General features: G+C 44.4%; 2 protein-coding genes and 1 pseudogene across 2 annotated transcripts; 1 reads left to right on the top strand and 2 right to left on the bottom strand.

The window, feature by feature from the left end:
- Positions 1-737: 737 nt before the first annotated feature.
- On the top strand, positions 738-1,187 carry LOC143826522 (immunoglobulin heavy variable 4-38-2 pseudogene; annotated as a pseudogene).
- A 2,958-nt stretch (positions 1,188-4,145) lies between these two features.
- LOC143826521 (vomeronasal type-2 receptor 26-like) lies at positions 4,146-8,243 on the bottom strand. Its single transcript, XM_077315355.1, has 4 exons — positions 7,387-8,243; positions 6,641-6,868; positions 5,644-5,770; positions 4,146-5,047 (listed from the first exon to the last, which is right to left on the bottom strand). The coding sequence occupies exons 1-4, from the start codon at positions 8,185-8,187 to the stop codon at positions 4,146-4,148; spliced, it is 2,058 nt and encodes a 685-aa protein (XP_077171470.1). The 5' UTR covers positions 8,188-8,243.
- Positions 8,244-11,863: 3,620 nt separating this feature from the next.
- Positions 11,864-15,967, bottom strand: LOC143826385 (vomeronasal type-2 receptor 26-like). The gene is made up of 4 exons (XM_077315170.1): positions 15,167-15,967; positions 14,144-14,371; positions 13,577-13,703; positions 11,864-12,939 (listed from the first exon to the last, which is right to left on the bottom strand). Exons 1-4 carry the CDS (start codon positions 15,965-15,967, stop codon positions 12,017-12,019), a joined length of 2,079 nt encoding a protein of 692 aa, XP_077171285.1. The 3' UTR covers positions 11,864-12,016.
- Between the last annotated feature and the right edge of the window lie 849 nt (positions 15,968-16,816).

Genomic DNA, 16,816 nt, shown 5'->3' with positions numbered 1-16,816 from the left:
CTAAGCCATGAAGAACAAAAGACAAAATTAACACCTCGATTTAGGCTCTGGAGCAGATCGATAGCCAATGTAATTGCTGTCGAATCACAGTCACATGCTTAAGGTAGCTAGCCCTGACCAGCACACTGCCTGCAGAGTTCTGCACTAGCTGCAGCCTTCAAACAGTCTTCAAGGATAGCCCCAAAAAGAATGCATTGCAGTAGCCCAGTCTGGATGTAATTGGACATGCAGTTTCCACAGATGCAAGTCAACTATGATTGAGTACATGAAATTCATGTATCCAAGTGTATCTGCACCTAACGCGGGCAGTGGGGGTCCCTAGTTCACAATTTGCACGCACATCAATTTGGCATACTCAATCATTTTTGCTTTCCACCTGTGGAAATTCCAGATCCACTTTCATCAAGACTGTATTATTGCAATGTGTTGTCCTCGGGGCAATCCATGAAGATATTTGGGGGCTGCAGCTAGACTGCCAGTCAGGGCCCAGTACTTGGAGTGTGTTCCCCCAGTTCGACAACCATTACACTGGCTATCAATCCGCTCAAGCCCTGTTCTCCAGGTTAGAGGCTGCCACTCTTAAACCCAACACCACGCTGGCTCTTGATGAGCGGGAGGGGAGATGAGCCCCCTTATGCAAATCACAACTCTGAGTTATATACTCTTGAGCAAACCCTCCAGTGTTCCCCAAATTGGCTCTTCCCAGGCAGTTGGCCAGTAACAGCCTATCAACCAACATGATAGGCTTGTTAGCACTGATGCTAATTTTCATCAGTCCTCCGCGTAAGTCCCTCTCAGATGGGAAGGCATGATACAGATCTCCTGTAGATTAATCGTGGCTGAACTTTTCTCTTCTTCTCCTCTGCCTAGGGGTCCTTTCCCAAATCACCCTTGTGCAATGGGGCCCAGAAAACGCCCAGACGGGGGAGTCCATCCAGCTGAGCTGTGCCGTCACTGGATATTCCATCTCCATGGGCTATTGGTGGAACTGGGTACGGCTGGCTCCCGGCAAAGGCTTGGAATGGTTAGCAGTGATACGTTACAGCGGGGAAACGTACTATGCACCCGCTCTCCGCAGCAGGATTTCGATCTCCAAAAACAACGGCAAGAATCAGTTCTACCTGCAGATGTCTTCCCTGACTGTTGCCGACTCTGCCGTATACTACTGTGCAAGAGACCCACAGTGAGAGAACTGAACTAAGAACCCAGATGTTAAAAGGAAATAGGCTTCAGACACAGGAAAACCCCGACTGAATTTTGTCAACACTGTGTCCTCGGACCTTACTGGAACATGAACGGACCACTTTCTTGTTCCTCCAACAAAGGTTTTCCTCGAAAAAGACTAAGGGGGAAGTTGAAAGGAAGTGTCAGAGTCAAAATTCAAGGACAGTAATGGAAGAGTTGGAATTTCTAAGTAATCCTTGGTGGGAAATTTGGGGTCTTTAAAAAAAAAACCCACTGCTGGAGGAAGCTCCTCTGCAAATGAGTCCCTATTATTTTTAACAGCCCTATTTCTTCAGTGTGCCTTTTGATGGAAGGGAACAGAACTGGGAAGAAGCAGCCAAGAAACCTTTCCTGAGTGAAAGTGGTGGGCTCAGAAGGGGTTAAGCAGTCCAGGTGAAAGTCAAAGTGCCGGGAGGAAACATGAGGGGGATACCCTCTTGTTGGCCTTCCACTATGGGAGCCAGGATGCAGGACGATGAATCCTTTGCAAGCCAGGACTTTCTAAGGCTGACCTCAGGAATGGCTGTGGAGTCTGCCAGGTATTACTATGTGTGGGACGCAACAGGGCACACTCAGTACCAGCCTGCCCTAAAAGGGGAAATAGATTGTGGTAAGAAGAAGGGTGTTTTTTTTTATACCCTGCTTTTCACTCTCCAAAGGCATCTCAGACTGACTTACAAAACCTTTCCCTTCCTCTCCCCACAACAGGCACCCTGTGAGGTAGGTAGGGCTGAGAGAGCTCTGAGAGAGCAGCTCTGCAAGAATAGCTCTAAGGGAACTGTGACTGGCCCAAGGCCACGCTGCTGGCTGCATGCGGAGGGGAAGTGGGGAATCAAACCTGGTTCTCTTCAGGCAGAGAAAAGCGGGGCATAAAATCCAACTCTTCTTCTAGAATCAGCAGAACAAAGCTTGGATCCAGTTTGTGAAAGAAAACCACAGAGAACAGTCAATCTTCCCCGACAGCCATGGCCCTTTTGAATGAAGGCATCGCCCTCCCCTCCCATTTATCCTATGGCAGGGATGAAGGGGCCCCGGAAGGTGAGCCCCCTTATGCAAATCACAAGCCCGGAGCTATAGCGTCTTAAAGAGCGTCTCGGTTACAGCCTCCTGGGTTCCCAAAACAGGCACTTCCTCAACCATCGGCAGGTCCCTGCCCAGCAGCGAACATGAAATACTTGCTTGCTTTGATGTTGGTTTGCATCAGTCCTTCTGGTGAGTCTCTGGGGAGGGGAGGGGAGGAAAGAATGCTGCTGTTATCCGTAAAGGGGCTGATGGAGACTGAACTATTCTCTTGTTCCTTCTCCCAGGGGTCCTTTCCCAGGTCACGCTGGTGGAATCAGGCCCAGGAACAGTCAAACCAGGAGCGTCTCTGAGGCTGAGTTGTGTGGTCACCGGCTACTCCATCTCTTCTGGATACTATTGGCACTGGATCAGGCAGGCTCCTGGAAAAAGCCTGGAGTGGGTAGCAGCTATATATTACAGTGGGAGCACGTACTATGCGCCCGCTCTCCAAAGCAGGATTTCGATCTCCAAGAACGACGGCAAGAATGAGTTCTACCTGCAGGTGTCCTCCCTGACTGTTGCCGACTCAGCCATGTATTACTGTGCTAGAGAGACACAGTGATGGAGTGGGACTGGGAGCCCAGACATAAAAAGGGAAGCAGGTTTCAGACACAGGAAACCCCAACTGAATACTATCAACATCATGCACACAAACAGACAATTTTCTTGTTCCTCGGGCAAAGAAAAGCTGAAGGGAATGTTGGTGTCAAAATTTGATAACAATAATGTAGGAGGGGTAAAATTTGCAAGGAATCCTTGATGGGAAAGGCAGATCTTTGAGAGACCTGCCAATGGATGGAGCCAATACATGAATCCCAGTCATTTTTTAAAAAAATTTCAGCAGATCTTATGATGAAAGGGATCAGAACTGGGAAGAAGCAGCTGAGGAATTCCTTTCCTGGGTTACAATGGTGGGCACAGAAGGGGTTTAGCAGTCCAGGTGAAAGTCAAAGTGCTGGGAGGAGACATCAGGGGAAGGCCTCAATGCCCTGTGATTGGCCTTCCATAATGTGAGCCAGGATGCTGGGCCAGATGGACCACTCATCTGATCCAGCAAGGTTCTTCTTAGGTTCTTAGGACACTGGACTATATGGACCTCCCTGGCTGCTACCGACTCAGCCACATATTACTGTGCAAGAGGCACAGTGAGAGAAGTCAATTGAGAGTCCGGACCAAAAAGGAAAGCAAGTTGTAGTCACGGGAAGGCACCAGCTGAGTTTACATGCCTAGTGTTCTGTTTTACATATAAACAGACAATATTCTTGTTCTTCATACAAAGACAAACACTCAGCTTTATACGAAACTTAGAACCTCCTTGATAATGCATTTAAAAAGCACTCCATCACACCAAATCTGGATAGTCCAGGCAAGCCCGATCTTGGAAGCCAAGCAGGGTTGGATCTGGCAAGTTCCTGGATGGGAGAAGTCCAAGGGACACCAGGCAATGACCAATGACCTTTGAACATCTCTTGCCTGACTGCCAGACTGTCCTAGGATCTCCTAGCTACACTAAATATACTACGTGAGATATAATAATAAATAATCATAATCCATCCCACCATTTCACAAAAAATTCAGAAAAGGGAAGGTACTTCAGTTTATGCGAGAGTCTATCATGAAATGGTCATTTTGACATCCTTTTGTTTATTCTCAGGTGTCACATTATTAGTGGAAACCAGCTGGGTGACAAGGACATACAGTCAGTAATTGAGGGAAAGTTGACATGCTCATTGTTTTGAGAGAGCAAGAAGATTTTGACATAGGTGAATAGGCCCTAATTTCTGCCATAGGTTTGTAACAACACAATAGAAACAGTCTTTCCATTCTATGGGAGAAATCCATAGGATAAGGCAACCTGATTAAGTCTTCCTTTTTGTTAACAGTTCCCTCTTGTTTAACTCTGGCCTCAGAGCAATAATGTAACATTTTGGGAAAAAGATACAAGCCAGTAGCCCAGCGCTGGAGGCCAAGATAGAGAAGATCTCCACGGCCACCATGTATTTCCCTTTGGTGCTCAGGTAGGTCGGAACAAAAGACACCCAAACACTGCAAAATATAAACATACTGAAGGTGATGAACTTGGCTTCATTAAAAGTGTCTGGCAGCTTTCTGGCTAGAAAAGCAACAGTCAAGCTCATGGTCGACAGAAGTCCCATGTAGCCCAGGACTATATAGAACATAATAACAGACCCTTCCTTGCATTCTACTATTATCTCTTCAGTCAGAGACTGCATGTCAAAGTCCGGGAAAGGAGGAGACATTCCCAGCCACACCATACAAATGCATACTTGAACAAATGAGCAGGAAAGGATAATGAAGTTGGCCAGTCTTTTCCCCACCCACTTTCTCATGTTGGATCCTGGTTTGGTGGACACAAAAGCTACAACCACAGTGATGGTTTTGGCCAAGACACAAGAAACAGCCACAGAGAAGATGACACCGAAAGCAGATTGTCGGAGGAAGCAAGACACTTTCATTGGCTGTCCAATGAAAAGCAAAGAACAGAGGAAGCAGAGCAGGAGGGAGACCAGAAGAACAGAAGTGATATCCTGGTTGTTGGCTTTGACAATGGGTGTATCTTTGTGCTTAATGAACATCCCTAGAACTATGATGGTGATCAGAGAAAAAGAAACGGCAAGTGAAACTAAACACACTCCTAGAGGTTCTTCAAAAGTGAGGAAACTGATTGTCTTGGGAATGCAACGGCTTTGGTCCTTGCTTGGATACTGATCTTCTGGACACTTGATACAGTCATCCATGTCTGAAAAAGATTAGATGTCCTATTTCAACATCAATTTCTTATGCAAAGGAACAGCTTTCTTTCCACAGTTTTCACTTCAAAATGAATACCTAAATAACTTGGGACATCCTACCATATGCATTGCATGGCTGTTTCCCCACCACCCCACAGAGTTTTTCAAGCATACACAGCAGCATAATCAGTATCTTTATTTGCACCAGGCCTGCACATGGTACTGACAGCCACACGTCATAGATGTTTGTTACAATCCAGGTCCTTTTAACCGAAGACCCTGAGGGCTGAACCTGCAGCCTTCTGTGTGTGAATCAGAGACTTTTACTCATGGGTGTTTGGAGCAGGAAGTCCTTTTTATTTCCCAGATCTTTCCTCCAATAAAATATGGTTTCTCACAATTTCATGTGCATCACTTGGTGACTCGTAACTGAATGGATTCTATTGGCTAACGTCACACAAAAGATTATCCTCAGATTTATCCTGCTACCCAGAAACGGGTTCTTAAAAAGTGCTTGCATGCAACCCCTGGTGAATGCAGCTTGCTGTGTTGCCTCCTGAATTCATGCCATGAGACAGTCCCAGTGTTGCACGCTGTCCCTTACCTTTGCGGTGTGAAATCTTCCCTTCTGGGCATGAGATGCAATCATAGCAACAAAATTTCTCCCCTTCTCTCTTGCTTTTCTGATAACCGGGGTGGCAGGAGCCAGTGCACGAGGAGACTGGCAGCACCTATCGGCAGACCAAGAGGAGAAATGGTTATCCATCCAGGACTCCCCAACGAATGGAAAAAAAAATGTTGATAGATCATAACGGATTGATACAAAATGTGATGTCAGAAACAAATGTGCTCATGCCTATCAAGGAACGGTAGGACATAGGTGCATTCTATTGTTCCACTGAAAAACATGTGGCGATTGGATGGGGAAAATGTATGTCTACACCCATCACCTCGCCCCCACATAAAAAAGAACATGCTGAATAATGCAGTTTCGATCCACTTCAGCAACCATTTGCAAGTGGATTTTGTCATTTCACACAGTACAATCCAGAAGCAAAGTACACTGGAAGGGCATTATTCTTATTTATATCTTTATTTATTTAATGTGTCTGTGAACGTACCTAAAGTATCATGGCTTTCGTTGTGATCTTAGAACAATACGGCTGACAAATAAAGTGGGAGGAGGGAGCAATCGGAAGGGGGTCTACTCAGAAATAAGTCCCCTTCTCTTCAATGGGTCTTACTCCCATCAGAGTATGCGGCCTGTATTGTAGAAGCGGAGAATGTGGTGGTTTGGGCTACAGATACGCCGCGTTATGGGTGTGATATTTTAAATAGCCCTTGGTTTTGAACTTCCTCTTTAATTAAATGCTAGCGTTTGAATCATAGAATCATAGAGTGGGAAGGGGTCATACAGGCCATCTAGTCCAACCCCCTGCTCAACGCAGTTTGCTCTAAGTGGTCCCCCAGAGACGAAAGGAAATCTAATTTACATGCCCGACTTCTCTTTGCTAAAGATCCGAAAACTACTATAAGACAATTGATGCGCAGAACAATTCCAACTGCAGAGCGGCCCACGTTGGACCTGCAAGAAGCCACACCTGGTTAAAACGCCTGGGCCACACAATATGATCCTCGTTCACGATGAACTGTTGTCCTTGGAAATCACTGTCATCCACCCTTCCAACTTTCATCCTAAAGAGGGAGTTGTTTGGGAAGGTGACCAGGTTCATGATATCAAAGCCGGCTCTCATTTCTTTGTTGGCACGGAAAGACAACATTCCTCCGGCCGAATTATTAAATGAAACGTCCTGGAGAAATGGGTGGAGCTGGTTGTAGGAACAAATCAAAACAAAAGCACAATATATTATTATTATTCTTACGGTCACCCGTTTCTCAGTGATAACTCAGTGAACAGCCAGCAGATACTGTTGGGAAATGGGTCTTTGCTACCTTTCCCATCCTGCGGCCATCCATCAATCTTAGACATGGTAGAATGCAGTGCCAAGGACTGCAGGGGAAGGATTGGCAAAAATTCTACATACATTTCCTCGTGCAAACTTAGCTCATTTGTGGAACAGAGGAGTCATTGTCCAACAAGTCCCCTTCCCACTGCAAGCCTACTCCTTGTGTTATATCCTACTTTGTTCCTAGTAGACTTAGGAAAAATTTGGAAGGATTGCAGCCCAATGCAGGAAAAACACTACCCCATTCACACATTCCTTGGATCCAAGATATCATTTTGTGCGGTTGTATCGAGACCCAGTTTGGTTAAGCAGCTGCATCCCACTTCATTTCCCTAGAAGAGGAAGCTGTTCATTGACACAATGCTTTGTGAAGGAGTTACCTTCCAAGGGGGGAGATATAGAAGATCATCTTTGTTGGCATCCCATACACCTCTGCGATTGGATCTGGAGGAGTACATGCTGTGTAAAGCATGTGCCACAGCATACACAGCATTATAGATACTGTAGCTGTGGCCAGTCATCTGCATTGCAAAAACAGTCTCAGGAAGACTCTCCAGCCTCTCCTCCCCAGTACAGGTTCCGTCAACTTTGATAGCCTTGCTGCAATTCGGATAAAGGCAGTTGAACGCTTGCTCCCAGAAGCTCTTGAGGAAACTATCCCTATTGGTCCAGCAAGGTCTAATGACCCGAAGGAATTTCTGATATCCTGGAAGTTCACTAGAGGGTATCATGAAGGAAATGGCACCTTGGAACATCTGCAGATCTGAGAGCGATTGAATGCTGGTTAAAGCAAAATCGATCTGGGCGGTCATGATCCACACCTTCCCATCAGATGCATTTTCCTTGTGCCCAGGTGCTCCAAGAAGCATAAAATAGCTTAGCCATATAATGGTGAATGTTTCTCCATAAAGGACACATGTGTTGACCTTAGCATCTGTAACATGTCGATAAATATTGAAGACCATGTCATTGATCTCAAAGAAGTTGGTCAAATAGGTTTCTCTTGGAACTCTTTCAACGAATGCAGAACATAATCCGTGGTGGGCAAACAGGGCCTCCAGAGCCTGCAAGAAAAGTTCTCCGCTCTCATCATCCACAGCATAGAGCCCAACCCACGTCCATCTGAAATGCTTCAATAAGTGGATAATTCCGGTGTACTGTTGGGCTTCATCGGGTACCATGCGGTAAAAGGATGGCGATTGTCGTGTGTTGCCATCTTCAGAGGCAAACGAGCCATATGTGAGCTGAAAGGCAATGTGGAGGATGTTTAGAGAGGAGGAGTATGCAGCCCGCATTTCAAAATGAGTATTTGTGAAACCAAAAACCTGATTTCACCTTGCAGTTTCAAAGAATGTGAACTTCAAGGATTCCTCTGACTGGTATGTGCTATGAAAGAGATGCAGAGGTCCTACCTGTGGGATCTTGTAAAGGCCTAAGATATCTGCCATGTGAAATGAGATATCAGAGCCAAGTCCCCCAATGATGGCTATGAGGCTCTTCTCAATGTCACAGTTATAGTTGGGAACAAATCTGTGTGATTTGAAGAGCACTTCCAGAGTGGTCCGATAGGTCAACTTCGCATCATAGTAGCTGTCACAGACATGGAATCCAAGGGTGACGTTGGGCAAGATCATGGGATTTTCATTGACCTCATTGACGGCGAATGCTAAGGACAGCACGTGTTGGTAGAACTTGGTCACCGCACTGCACAGAGAGATGCATATTCTTTCACAAGACAAGTCTCCGATGCCTAGGCATGTCTTTACCATAATGCAGATCCACTCTGGACCCAAATAAATTAATCTCATTTGGAAATCAACTCATCTGAACTTTATGAGCCTGCATAAGTTTTAGAATGAATAGGAAGCTGGCAGTGGCTGAGGAGTAGAGAATTCAAAGGGGTGATTATTGGGGGAGACAGGTTGGAAGGTGCATAGGATAACGAGAGTCCACCAGGCAAGTGTCAAAGGGCTTGGCTCTGGAAGTGCCTGATTAGAACACTCTTTGGTTATTTTGACTGGCTGGATCCAGCCAGCTTTTCTTTTGGAGGAAAAGGAAAGTAGAGACCCCTTTCCCCATCACAAGGCAATGGTAGGAATAATGGGATCTGGATGGACAATAGTCATGGAGAAAGAAGGCTACACGAAGAAAGAAAATTGGGTGACATGGAGTAAAACAACTGGCTGAGTCCCACCATTGTGTTTTATGCATCCACAACATCTTGCTGTGTTAGCTACCCTGTGTCAAAGGCGAGGCACTTTTTTTTATTGATCTATTTAAAAATATTTATCTCTGTAATGAATTCACAATGTCCCCTGAGGTACACTTTTCCTCACCCTTCTCCTTCTTCAGTAATATGGGGACAGCGGTACTCTTCTCCCTAAACAACTCTGAGGAGCTCTGTAACCACTTCTAAGCACACCGCGTAAATGTATGTGCACCACCTATGGACGTTCTTTGTGATGCTTATCGCTACATTACATTTGGTCAGATTTCCACCTTCACATAACATGGAGGGGGGGGGAAATAACTTACATTGGGATGTCAAAGAGCTTCTGAAAAGGGTGTTCCTCAAAGGAAGGGATGTGTAATGCATAAAAGACTTGAGAAGTCATCCCACCAACTATGAGGTCACCAGACTGACGCCACTCATGTAGAACAGGAAGCGCATCGATCATCAGGCACTCCTCCTTAGCAGTTCTGTTGCACACCATGTGAGGAAGGAGAAGCAGCAACACAACCAACACCACCGTCTGGTAGGAAAGTTTCTCTCTGGCCACGGGAGCTCCTGTGACCATTTGAATCCTCATGACTACATTAGTGAGGGTGAGCCAAGCAAGAGAGGTTGAGAATGCATTCTGCCAAGATATCTCTCAGGGACAAGATTACCACTCTTTTAGTTCACCTCAGCAAAGTTCGACAGATTCCTGAAATCAAGGGAGACTTCGTCAGGATTCAAATGAATAGAGCCCTGCCTACCTCTTACTCCTAATCCCGTCTTTTGAAAGACATGTGGAGAGGTTTATAACTACTCTCCAGTTTGTATACTAGTCATTTTTTTTGTCCTGCTTCGGAAAGGCTGTGAGAGTCCAGGCACAAGTAATTTATTATGGCTATTTAGATAATTGCAGGGGGGATGAATTACTTCTGCCAAAGTTGGGATCCGAATGATAATCACTGTTCCCAAACGGCTTGTCTGCTCCTCCGCTTCTTAGTAGGATAAATACGTAGGAGGTGGTTTCCATCTCGCCAGAGCAAGAAACTCCTGAGGCCTGTGGGGAAAGCAGACCGCTATGCTTGTTGATCCAAAAAGGATTAGCTAACGTCCTCCCTCATCCACAAGAAGATCAAAGAACGACCAAAAGTTTTGCTAAATGTCATCGCCTGTTCCCCTGTTTAATGTTTCTCTGGATCTCTGGTCAAGACTTTTAGGAAGCCCAAGTCTGTAGAGGAAAATCAGTTGAAGGCTGAGGCCTAGCTCTGCCCTCTGAAACTGGCCCTCAGAAAACTCTCGAGCACAAGCTGTAATCAACTTGTCCCAAAGGTGGCAGCACTGGCAAACCACCCCATATTGAGTCTGCCATGAAAACGCTAGAGGGCGTCACCCCAAGGGTCAGTCATGCCTTGGTGTTTGCACAGGGGATACCTTTACCTTTTACTTAAGACCCTGCTCTACCTGGTGCAGGCTACTATAGCTGGCTTTCTAATGGTTTTTTTAAAGATGAAATTTGGTCTTTTGATTAAAGAGATACTAGAAACACCAACACTTGGGCGAAGATGACTTGACATCTCAGCTCCTGCAGCTGGAGCACTGGAGGCTACACTGAATGAGGCCATAGGCTTTGGGGGTATGTTTCCCTACCCCCAGATCTAGTTCTGACTGCTATCTGCAGGGTAATGTCAAGTCAGTATGGGAACGGATAGAGCCAAACCTATAAAAAAAAACCCTGTAGAGCCAAATGAAAGTTTATATAGCTTAGCAGCTCGATGCTTGTTTCAGACTCCACCTTCAGAAAGAGGTCAATGAGGTAGATGAAAGAATCCATACCAGATTCAAAAGACAATTATTTTGACAGGGCCATAGTCCTCCCACCACCCAAAGGCTTGGGGGGTATGGCTAAGTCCACACATATGTAAGGGACCGCCTGACTAGCCATACCCCCAGAAGTATGTTTGGCCTTAACCCTAATTAGTAGAATTAGCTTCTGGAAGAGCTATAGGTCCTCCAAGAGCCGGTGCAGCTTCAAAGGGCCTGCAAGATGGAGTTCTTCTGCCAGGCACTTGGTCAGGGCCAACAACTGGTTGAGTTTTGAATGGCTTGTTCATTTTAATAAGCCTATATCAAATTTGCATTATTTTGATGTGATACTGTTAGGCAGCAATACAGTTGTCCTGGGAGAGGTATTTTCTCAATAAATAAATAAGATTGCTTTGCTGGAAAAGAGTCACTCATTACATTTTTACAATTTTTGCTAATGGCTAGTTATTCTTATTTTATTCATTATTACATTTTTACCTGGCCTTTTCCGCAGGCTCAGGATGGGTCACCACAGAAAATATACAATTTAACATTCCATCCAATTTAAAAGCATCAAATCTGAGCCTGAAATTTACCTAAAATACAATTCTAAAAATATGAAAATAAAATCACAGTACATACAAAATATAGCCCAGTTTTTAGACAGGTTGCTACAGTGGACAATATTCTGGCAGATATCCTCCACACGCTGCTGGTGAAAGGAGACTTCAAGCTAGTCTTCATGAGCATGATTAGCTCTGTGTTTAAGAATTTTGTAATTTTTATTTTCATATTTTTAGAATTGTATTTAAAGTAAATTTTAGACTAAGATTTTATGCTTTTAAAGGGGAAGGGCAATGAAAGAAATATCAATACATTACAATAAAGTTAGATTGATGGATTTACGTAGGCAGTTGGTAGGGATATCAATATGCTATACTTATCATAAAGTTATAATTGAATAAAATGTGACTCACTTCGAAAACACCTGTTTAGAATTGCTCCCTTAGTCTTTCATTCTTACCCCGCATTAAATTTCCCCTTTTGTTTAGCTCTGGTCTCAGTATAATAATGTAACATTTAGGGGCAAATATACAACACAGTAACCCAGCACTGGAGGCCAAGATGGAGAAGATCTCCACGGCCACCATGTATTTCCCTTTGGTGCTGAGATAGGTTGGAACAAAAGTCACCCAAACACTACAAAACACCAGCATACTGAAAGTGATAAATTTGGCTTCGTTAAAACTGTCGGGCAACTTTCGGGCTAGAAAAGCCACAGTCAAGCTGATGAGCGACAGAAGTCCCAAGTATCCCAGGATGGCATAAAACATTATGACAAAACCTTCATTGCATTCTGCTACAATCTCTGTCTCCATGGAATGCATGTCTAAATCTGGAAAAGGGGGAGATATGCTTAGCCAAATTGTGCAAATGCTGGCTTGAATAAGAGAGCTTAGAAGGACGATTGAGTTGGTCAGTCTTTTCCCCACCCACTTCCTCATGCTTGACCCTGGTTTGGTGGCCATGAAAGCAACCACCACCGTGATGGTTTTGGCCAACACACAAGACACGGCCACGGAGAAGATGATGCCGAAAGCTGATTGACGGAGGAAGCAGGTCGCTTTCTTTGGACGCCCGATAAAAAGCAAGGCACAGATGAAGCAGAGTAAGAGGCTGATGAGAAGTGTGTAGGTGATATGCCAGTTGTTGGCTTTGACTATTGGTGTGTCTTTATGCTTAATAAAAGTTCCCAGAACAAAAGCTGTGATCAGAGCAAAGAAACCTGCAATGCTAGCTAAACAGATCCCTAAAGGTTCTTGATAAGACAAGAAACTTGTAATTTTGGGGTTGCATCTGTCTCGATTCTTGCTTGGATACTGATCGTCTGGACATCTGATACAGTCTTCCATATCTGGGGGGAAAAGAAGAGAGTCCAAGGGATGGCCAAGTTATATGTGACCTAGGAAGATTCCATACCTTCAGGGTGGGAATTGCTTGCCATTATCATGTCGCTGGTTCCATAGGTGGAAATGGTCCCTACAGTGCAATCTGGTGTAATTTTTCTATGTGGGTCCCTATGACTCCTAGTATACCTAGAATCATAGAATCATAGAGTTGGAAGGGGCCATACAGGCCATCTAGTCCAACCCCCTGCTCAACGCAGGATCAGCCCAAAGCATCCTAAAGCATCCAAGAAAAATGTGTATCCAACCTTTGCTTGAAGACTTCCAGTGAGGGGGAGCTCACCACCTCCTTAGGCAGCCTATTCTATACCTGTTTTGATCCAAAGAGACCCACCCCCCTTTCTGTCTTTATTGGGCTGGAAAATATGGTAGGAATACCATTCTGGTCAGCTAAGTGGTCCTCTTCCTTATAAAGCAAGATAGTTTATACTGGTGGAAAAGATCCATCTGCTCAAAGCAGATTCTTTGAGCTGCAGGATGGTTTTATATATGGCTAAGCAAAGGGCTACAACACATGTCATTCTGTGCTGGGTTTTCCCCATCTTTATTTACCCTGACTGTTAGGAAACATGTTACATCACATACTCTTCTGAGTTGAAATCTTCCCTTCTGGGCATGGAACACAATCATAGCAGCAAAACTTCTCTCTCTCTCTCTTCTTTTTCTGATAACCAGGCTGGCAGAAGTTGCTACATAGAGAAACAGGCAGGACCTGTCAGCAAATATAAGGATCACTTAGAAGGAGGGGGGATGCAAAAAAAGTTTACAATTTTAATTAATTGGTGAAATGAGCTCCCTGAAGAGATCGGGGCCTTATCTGAACTTCCGCAGTTCTGAAGGGCCTGCAAAATGGAACTGTAATAAGTCCCAGAAGGTCTGGATCTCTGCTGGCAGAATGTTTCACCAAGTTGGTACCGGGATTGAAAAGGCCTTGATCCTGGTAAATTAAAGGTACACTTGTTTTGGACCAAGGACTACCATGAAGCTCCAGTGGGGGCATATATTTTCTATCAAGGAACATAAGAAGGCAGCAGAAAGCTGAACTACCATATGCTTCCAAATTCCTTTTTTGCATGCTATCACACCCTGGATCAAGGTTAGATCAAGCATTCCCTGAATTTCCCATCCAGAAAGTATCCATAGAGTCCACACCTGGCTAAAACCTTTGTGCCACACTATTATATCTTCATTGATGACAAATTCTTGCCCTTTGCATGCGTGAGGATCCATCCTTCCAACTTTTATGTTCACGAAAGATGTGTTTGGGAAGGTGACCAAGTTCATTAGATCAAATCCAGTTCCCACCTGCTTGTTGTCATTAAAAGACACTGTTTCACCCACTGTGTTGTTAAACAAAATGCCTTCAAGATATGGATAGAGCTGGATGAAAGAAGGAAAACAATATAAAGGGAGAGCAACATGTTGAAAATAAAATGAGATTTACAAGAAGATTCACAAATGCCTCTCTTCAGTTATAAATTTTTCCAAGGAGGGGTTAAAGATTCACAAAGGAGAAGAAATTCCATATTCCCATTCACTGCTGTTCATTCCCTAGTATTAGCTTCCCCCCTAATGGCTTTCCCCTCTTTGTCTCACCTTCAGTCAGCTGCTGGCCTCCCAAACCCACATCTCAGCTACAGAATCTCCCTCACCACACTATTAAAACCAGAGGGCTTACCCCCAAATGGTTTTTTTTTTTGCATTATTAAAAGTTTTTTTCTGCCATCATGGTGGAACCAAAATCATAGCTGTGGTTCTCCCCCTTGTGTAGATTTATCTATCCACCCAAGAGGGCAGCCCTATGGTATTAGATACCAGGATTTGAACACGCAACTCTTTTGCAGTGGTTGAACTTCCAGAATAGGAAGAAATGTGGACCCACTGAACTTTGGCAATGAGTAATGTGCAGACTGAGTATCCTTTCCCAGTTGCTTGCTGAGAATTTTTGAAGGTGTCTTAAACTTTCTGTGTGGTAATAATAACTGCACAGGACAAAACAAATCAAGCAGAGCTCAAGGTCTCTTGGAAACAGAATACTAGTCTTTGGTTGTGATTAAAGGCTCTGAAGACAAGAACTTTTCTTCATGCTTAATGTTGCCCTCCGGGTGGAATACACAATTACTTCTGTAACTTTCAAGATTCATTGAACCACACCTTTTTTTTCAGTTTCATTACCTGCCAGGGCTGCAGATAATGGAGGAGAATATTTTCACTCTTCCTCCTTGTCCTGTGCTTTGAATACAATGTAATCATGGCATGGAAAGCATGCGCCACAGCATAGACAGCATTATAGATACTGTAGCTGTGGCCAGTCATGCCCATTTCAAAAAGAGGTCCTGGAAGACTCTCCAATTTCTCTTCCCCGCTGCATATCTCAGTGATTTCCACAGACTCCTGGGAATTCGTAAGCAAACAGTCAAATGCTTGCTCCCAGAAATCTTTGATAAACCCATTTCCTTGCGTCCAGTCAGGTTTTATATTATGAAGAAATTCCTGGAACCCTAGAAGCTCCCTTGAGTGAACTTTGAAGGAAATGGTCCCATGGAATGGTTGGAAATCAAGGCCCCTTTGGAGGCTGATGGCAGCTAAATCCACTTGGGCGGTCGTGATCCATACCTTCCCAAGAGAGGTGATTTCCTTATACCCAGGAACTGCTAGGGCCAAAGTTGTGCTCAACCACATAAAGGCCATGGTTTCACCATAGATGAGAAATAAATTGGCTTTGCTTTCTGTGAAATGAAGGTGTAACCTTGAAGCCAAGTTGGTCATTTCACCTTGTGGATGCCAGTACGGTTGCGTTGGGATTCTCTGTGTGAAAGCTGAACAGATCCCGTTCTGAGAAAACAGGAGCTCCAGAACCTGCAAGAAATGTTCCCCACTCTCATCATCCACCACAAAGAGTCCAACCCACGTCCATATGAAATGCAGAAGCAATTGGATGATCCCTCTGTACTGGTGCTCTTCACTGGAAACCATGCGGAAAAAAGCAGGCGGTGGCTTGGTGCCCCTCTCCTCTGGGGCAAAAGAGCCGTATGTGAGCTAAAACGAAATGCATGGATATTTGAGAGAGAGGTTCAAAGGTGTGCGTGAAAGCAGGTGTGTTCCCTTTTAATACAGGACATTTTTTGAGAGATTGGAAAACATAGCTTACAATTTTCAAATTAAATCCAATTCTCCCAAGTAGGATCAAACTCTCCTCATTATGGGTTACATCTAAGCAAGGTGTTTTTTTCTGTTGCCCAGTTGTCCTCCTTACTGTGGCTCCTGTCTGATATGACTTTTATTTATTTATCTTTATATACTGCCCTCCCTTGAGGCTCCAGCAGCTCTCATAATTCCCAGCATAGACTTTTTGTTTGTCCTTTATCCCTTTTTCACCACCTGGTGAGGCTTACTCATGCCCTGGTGGGTGAACAGAAAAGTTATGGAATCCAATCCAATATTGTTGCACTCAACCATGTTCTGAGCTAAATTCTTTAAGGGGACAAGTAGAGAACGGTTCAAAGGGCAGTAGAGTATTTAATTACTAATCATCACTGTGGTTCACCTGGAGAGGAAGGGTATATATAGAACAGACAGAAAGATACGTCAATATAGAAATTGCAAGTTGAAGTAATACAAATTTGGATATGCTGCCACTGATTTTTTTTTAACCATTTCCCCCCCATTCTAAACACAAATTCTCATTCTTTAAACAATACCTTTACTTTTGAGGGGTTTTTTTGTTTAAGAAGTAGTGCAAATCAGTTAGGATATGATACCCACTAGCCCTGCTCTGGCTACAGCCCTGACCTGGCTTAATTTCTACTGAATATCTCAGAACAC

The sequence above is a fragment of the Paroedura picta genome, chromosome 16, assembly GCF_049243985.1.
Source record: "Paroedura picta isolate Pp20150507F chromosome 16, Ppicta_v3.0, whole genome shotgun sequence".
In the NCBI taxonomy this organism is placed as follows: domain Eukaryota; kingdom Metazoa; phylum Chordata; class Lepidosauria; order Squamata; family Gekkonidae; genus Paroedura; species Paroedura picta.
This window is presented reverse-complemented; position numbering and strand designations above follow the sequence as displayed.